Source organism: Phodopus roborovskii, unplaced genomic scaffold, assembly GCF_943737965.1.
Source record: "Phodopus roborovskii unplaced genomic scaffold, PHOROB, whole genome shotgun sequence".
NCBI classification, from domain to species: Eukaryota; Metazoa; Chordata; class Mammalia; order Rodentia; family Cricetidae; genus Phodopus; species Phodopus roborovskii.
Window position 1 is genome coordinate 2,658,528 of NW_026126480.1, and position 6,679 is coordinate 2,665,206.

The 6,679-nt window shown below is 41.4% G+C and overlaps 1 protein-coding gene across 3 annotated transcripts; it reads left to right on the forward strand.

Annotated features, from left to right (window-relative positions):
* Nucleotides 1-794: 794 nt before the first annotated feature.
* Crebzf (CREB/ATF bZIP transcription factor) lies at nucleotides 795-6,464 on the forward strand. 3 transcript variants are annotated; one of them, XR_007835010.1, is made up of 4 exons: nucleotides 795-2,094; nucleotides 2,309-2,386; nucleotides 3,441-3,509; nucleotides 5,232-6,464. XR_007835010.1 is itself a non-coding variant. In XM_051192241.1 (2 exons), exons 1-2 carry the CDS (start codon nucleotides 1,025-1,027, stop codon nucleotides 2,322-2,324), a joined length of 1,086 nt encoding a protein of 361 aa, XP_051048198.1. In that variant the 5' UTR covers nucleotides 795-1,024; the 3' UTR covers nucleotides 2,325-6,464. The 3 variants fall into 3 exon arrangements, 1 of the variants encoding a protein (XP_051048198.1); XR_007835009.1 differs by having other exon boundaries at nucleotides 3,441-6,464; XM_051192241.1 differs by having other exon boundaries at nucleotides 2,309-6,464.
* The last annotated feature ends 215 nt before the right edge of the window (nucleotides 6,465-6,679 follow it).

Below are 6,679 nucleotides of genomic sequence, written 5' to 3' on the forward strand. Positions count from 1 at the left end.
ATGGTGTTGTGTTTCATTATATTGTAGACACTTCAAGTCTCAAATCCCTTACGGCACTAGAGAAACAGCATAAACAACCCAGAACCACAGATTCAGAACGTGGTGTTTTCCTCAAGACTGTTGACTTGGTATTTTCAAAAAGCCAACATTTTAAAAAGCAGAAAAAGGGTAAGGAATTGCTATAGCTTGAGAAATGAAGAAATCAAAACAAATACAAAAAAGAAAAAAAAGGCACAAGACAAACAGCAAAACAAGAGACCAGTAAACAAGCCACCCAATCCCAGCAAACCAACTAATGCTGGAAGTGATCACGTTGCAAAAAACAAATAATGAATAAAATAATAACAATAATAATAATGATAGCAGCAGTGGTAGTAGTATGAAAGATTATTTGAGACTAAGAATTTCTAAGAGAGTTAGGTAACAGCACGTAAATTACTCGGAGGTTGGCAACACGAGATTAGGAAGGGTAGGTAGTCTTTGTTTCGGCGGTGGCTATTTTCTTACGTGTTGTTTTGCTCGCAATTGAGGGAGAAACAGCCAAGTGTTCACAAATCCTTTTTTTTTTTTTTTAATACAAGTACGTCAACTATGTCTGGAGGCTAAGTGTCGGATTTGACGAGTTTGACAGCGGGTAGTATTGATGAATTAGGGAGTGTAAACGGCTTTCATTGTTTTTGCCGCTGTTACTATGACATCACCGCAAAGCTAGAAATACGGCCCCTCCAAGGCACCCGGGATCTCGCGATACTATGGTTGGAGAGGAGCGCACCGCTGGAGGGCGGGGTAGGGAGAACGAGTAACTTCCGGCCAGGCCGCTGTCTGAGTGGCGCGGCCGGGTCCTCTCGGGTCTCGCAGCTCCTTTCTTCCACGGCCGTCCCCCCGCCTCGTGCGGGGGGTTGGGCGGCCGCGGGAGGCCACTCAGACCTTCCCGGTGCCCGCGGTTCGTTCCGCGCCGTGGCTGTGCGCGCGGGGGCCCGGGGTCTGCGGGGCTGCGGCCTACCCGGGCCCGCCGCCCGGCTCCATGAGGCACAGCTTGGCCAAGCTGCTGGCAGCCTCGGGCCGCGGCTTGTCGGGCCCCTGCGACAGCCCGGAGCCTCCAGCCTCGCGCGCACCGCCCCGGAACCCGACAGCGGCGGCCGCGGGGGCGGAGACGTCAAGGTCCGGATCGCCTGACCGCGAGCTGCGGCTTGGCGACGGGGGCGAGCCGGAGGCCGGGAGCGGGAGCCGCCGCAGCGTGGCCGTGCGCGCGCCCGCGCCCTCGCCCTCGCCAGTGAAGATGGAGGAGGAAGAGGAGGACGCGATCGCCATGGTCCCAAAGGAGGAGCCGGAGGATATGGACTTTCTCTCTGGGCTGGAACTGGCCGATCTGCTGGACCCTCGGCAACCGGACTGGCACCTGGAGCCCGGACTCAGCTCGCCTGGGCCCCTGTCCTCGTCCGGCGGAGGCTCGGATAGCGGCGGCCTGTTGAGGGGGGACGAAGACGACGAGAGCGCGGCTGCCGAGATGCAGCGCTTCTCTGACTTGCTGCAGAGGCTGTTAAACGGCATCGGAGGCTGCAGCGGCGGCGGTGACCGCGGCAGCGCGGAAAAGAGGCGGAGGAAGTCCCCGGGAGGAGGCGGTGGCACCTCCGACAGCAACCCAGCAGCCACCAAGAGTCCTCGGAAGGCGGCGGCGGCCGCCGCCCGGCTTAATCGGCTCAAGAAGAAGGAGTACGTGATGGGGCTGGAGAGTCGAGTCCGGGGACTGGCCGCCGAGAATCAGGAGCTGCGGGCCGAGAATCGGGAGCTGGGCAAACGCGTGCAAGCACTGCAGGAGGAGAGTCGCTACCTACGGGCCGTCCTGGCCAACGAGACGGGACTGGCTCGCCTGCTGAGCCGGCTGAGCGGCGTGGGACTGCGGCTGACCACCTCGCTCTTCAGAGACTCGCCCGCCGGTGACCACGACTACGCCCTGCCGGTGGGGAAGCAGCCGCCGGAGCTGCTGGAAGAGGACGACGCGGCAGGAGGAGTGTGTCTCCATGTGGACAAGGATAAGGTGTCGGTGGAGTTCTGCTCGGCGTGCGCTCGGAAGGCGTCGTCTTCTCTTAAAATGTAGGGTCAAGTAATCTGCTCTTTATCCGCGTTTACCCCTTTCTCTACTCCCTTACACCATGTAAAACACCTTAGTGGGACATCTTCACCGGACACATTTCAGAGGCGGAAAAAAAAGTAATATTAAATCTATTAAGTGTTTAGCTAAAAGCATGAATGTGACACTGTAACCAACTCCTAATGATAACCTGTGACTATTAAATCTCTCTGACAGTTTCTTTTTTAGGTGATTTCCTTCCTGCCAGGCTCCGTTGTAGGGGTTACAGAACAGTCGTTCCCGCCTCACAACCTGGTAAGGATCCATCTCTTCACGTAACGCTCATGCTCTGCTGCTTAGTCTACTTTAATGGGCATCATCTCAATTTGTGTGTGTGTGTGATATAATTTTTTTGTTTGTTTCTTACTTTTTTTTTAAAAGATGGGAGGGAATCTTAATTTGGGCCCTGTCCACCCTGGAAACAGACTTGTGCTGGTCAATAATGTACTTTTAAAGTTGCTTCTGGTTGAACTAGCTGTCAAATGTGTCCCCTTGTTCAGAGTTGCGTGTACCTAGCTCTTCTGTCCCCAGTGTGGACATGGCCTTGGATGACATCGGTTCCAACTGTACACTGAAACCTGCTAATAGAGATACAGTTTGGAGACAGTGAATCAGGTGAAGTTGAATGGAAGTTCCGAGTTGTACAAGGTGCAAATTGGAATTCCAATTGTAGAGCAACTTTTCAGAGGTTGACAATAAGTATTTGAGGCATGCATAAATGTGGGTGTGTTTCTGGAGATGACAAATCTCTTAAAATACTTAAGAATGCCTTCTAATTTTCAATAGAAAATAGAGAAAAACAGTCTATATAAGATCCCATTATTTCATCACTTGAGAAGTTGGAAGTTAACATACCCATCAGATTTCTGTGTTTTAATTAGAGGAAGAATGATTAATGAACTGTTTGAGGACCAGCACAGTAATTACCTAAGTATGAAGAAATTGTTGAAAGCATTTATTTTTGTTGTATTAAAATTTAGGCTAAATTTGTGTATGATTAGATATTGAAGGTTGTGAAATGTGAATGAAAACATGTAAAGTGAGGCTTCACAAAGAATCTTATTTTCCATATGTCTAAAACTTTTGTGTTTTTAAAATTAAATAGTTCTGGCCACTTAATGATATATATGATTGAGGCTGTTTTCCAAAGATGGAAAATATTCTTCCCTTGAAATACTGTTTATTGTCCACTTGTCTAAATCTTTGTTATGATGTCTTGAAGTGCAAGAGACACTAAATTCTTTGTGAAACATCACTGTTTGATAAAGGATATACGTATTTAGCATCCTTGTTTTTCTTTGTGCTAAAGTGGATACAGCTGTTGGGGCAGAAGAGACGGGACCAGCTGCTGGCCACATTTCCTGCTTTATTTTAAAAGGTAGTATAAGAAATAAGGAAAAAGAGGTAATATCAGGGCTTCTGCTGTCTTTTATTTTTAAAATGTTCATAAGTATTTTCCAGCAGTCCAAAGATGTAAGTTATCTTACACGTAAGATGTCTTATTTTGTTATTTGGTTATGGAAATGGATTCTTGTTCTTGCACAACTAACTGTAAATGTTTTGTTGTTAGATAATGATTTGAGACCTAAATTAAGTCTCTGGTTTTCAGTATATCACATTTTGTAAAGTTATCCACTGCACTTGAGCATGAATGGGTAGTAGCCAAACTCTCACAACATGGAGTAATGGACCTGCTTCTACAAGGGCAGGAACAAGCCCCCACAATGCAGCTGCATGGATTTTAGTGCCTACTGAAATATATATACATATATAGAAACCAAAAGTAGTTGGAAACTTATTTGAAATGACTAATTTGTGCTCTTTCTGAAATATGTTAAATGTAGCTTTTGAAACAGAAGCCTTGAATTGAAATTTAATACTTGAACATTTTTGTATATATTTCTTTGTATATAATTTTGTGCAGTACCGATAACAAAAATATGGTGTCATAATAAAATCAGGTTTGTTGATCTTTCAGTTATGGGCTCAAAAGAATTTATTCATCTTTAACATGACATTGGAAAGTAGTGGATAAAACTAGGAAAATGATTGTTGGTAATACAGACTGTGGTCTTAAAAGATTCTGAAAGCAGTAAGTTTGTTTTTCTAAAAATTACACCATTTCCGTGGAATATTTTCTTAACATCTGTGCTTTTCTCCTACATTTGAGGGGTGGTGGGTTTGGGGAGAATCAGTTTCTGGATTGGGATATTTTGAAATTCCAAGTACAGACTTTTAGAATGTCATTTTATAAATGACAGTTTAGAGAATTAAGAGCTCTTGACAGTGGCAAGATTAGAATGGCCTAATTTTTAAATCTGCTTTGTTAGGTTCCGTATGTTTTATTAACTGTCTTTTCTGTTTTCATTTCATTGTTTCTTTTCTAGTTATGGTGACAGTAGTGTTTTTTTGTTTTGTTTTGTTTTGTTTTTTTTCATCAACTCATGGTCTTGTTTTTACATGGTAACTGCATGTATTTAGGACCTACCAGGGGCTTGAAATAAATTTTTATCATATTGATGTGTAAGCACATTTTACTGTAAATGTTTGGGTTGCTCAGTTTACAACAGTTGTTTATTTCAGTGTGTAGTAAATAGTGTCTTAAAGTGTCCTGTTCACTACTTGTTAATTAAAAAAGTTATGATTAATGTAAAACTGTCGTCTTACTATTTTTAGAAATTGTGTTGTAAATAATTAGTATTTGGATAGAGAGTTCTGGAATATAAAGTAGATTTCAGGTTTGGATGTATTTAATGTGATGGTTGAGAACAATTTAGTATTTGGGGAACTATTTCAGGTTTTATTCCTGATTTGTACCTGTGTGGTAAAAAATGATGGAAAACCTAAAGATATAGCTTTTTAATACCTGTCTTCCTATGGTAGTCAATATTCATACATTAATTAACTAACACATATTGGCATAGTAGTTCTATAGTAGTGACTTAAGTTTTATCCTTTTTAACCAGGCTTAACTAAAAAGTACATGTTTGTTAAAAATGTAGTCACACCTCTGATATATCCAACAAAGTATTCAAAATATTTTAAATATCTGTGCATTTTATACTCGCTAAATTAATCTCTTTCTCTTCTCTTTAAACAGCTTAGCAGTATCTGCAAAAACGAATCTTTTCCTACAACCCGTTAACTGACTGGACTGATGGTAACAGTAATTGTGGGAGCCATGTCGGTCAAAAATTTGGCATCTGCTGCAAAACATGAATGCCATTTCCAAGTTCCCAAATTACTTCTATACTGATTACACTTTCCAGAAATGGAGATATGAAAAGATTCTCTGGAATGCTTGAAAGACTTAATAGAAATCCATGAGACTAAGTTAATTATGGAACAAAATTACATCTTTTTACTTTCATGGCAGTAACACTAAATTTATTACATATTTTTTTAAAAACATGTAACCATTAGAGAAGAGAATTATAGTGTTTTATCAAAAAAAACACTAGATTTTTACATAATAAAGAACATTCTGTGGAATTAGATTTAGTGGGTTAGAGTGACATAAATAGGCTAGCAGTGATCACACAACTTATGGGTTTGCATTTATGGAATGTAAAGAGCTGCTTTGGAAGACAGACACCTTGCTTAGTAAAATAAAGTCCTCAACGTAAAGAGTAGTATTTTTAAATAGATGTATTGATTGTATGTTTTTAAAAAGTGACTATGATAATGTGTGGGTGGTATTGCAATTTAGGGTATGCGCTTGTATGCAGTCTCAGATATGGCATGTTGAACATTCTGAGTACTTGATCCTGTTTGAATGTTTTGAGGTTTCTGATGAATGACAGTTTCTACTGTTAAAATTTCTGTAGTGTTCTGTAAGGACCTTCATATTTTGATTGATAATGGCTTATTTCATATTTCAAGTAAAAAAACCACTCAACCCAATCATTTTTTCATTATTGTTGCATTATCTAACATATTTTTCATCTGATCTAGATTGTCATATTTTTTGCCTCATTTGGGAAATATGCAGATAGAAGAGAGAGTTGATAAGAAGTAGTGTTATTATACTGTAATTGTAAGATACTCAGAATTCATTCAAGTCCTCTCTTGTATTCACTTATGTGTTCAGTGTCCATAAAGCTAGAAAGTAAAGAGAATTCCCACAGGCTTATATTTAAAGTAGCAGATGCTCCTACAGTACAGATGATCCACTGTTACTTTGGAATCAAGATGCAATGAGGATAATTCACTAATAACTTGTACCTTAATAACACACAGTTATGTGGTTGAGATATTTTGAAGGTAGAGATCAAGTGCTCACAGATGAGTTAATTTGTGTAACTAAATAAAACAGTGATTCTTCAACGTTCAATAGATAATATTTGTGTTTTCTCCCTCTTTCTGTGTTGATTCTAAGTTGTAAGGCCCACCTTTATATTTTTATTGTGTTCCTGGGCCAGTGTTTCCCCTCTTCACCTATTTAATTAGGAATTAAAAAGGCCTTCCATTATGGCCTTTTTCTCATATATTTGAATTTAAAACACCATTATGTGTGAGCTCAACATTTAACCAGTTACCCTGTTTTAC

What these genes read in the sequence shown, in the direction of transcription:
- Crebzf (XM_051192241.1), top strand. Translation starts at nt 1,025, where the DNA reads ATGAGGCACAGCTTGGCCAAGCTGCTGGCAGCCTCGGGCCGCGGCTTG.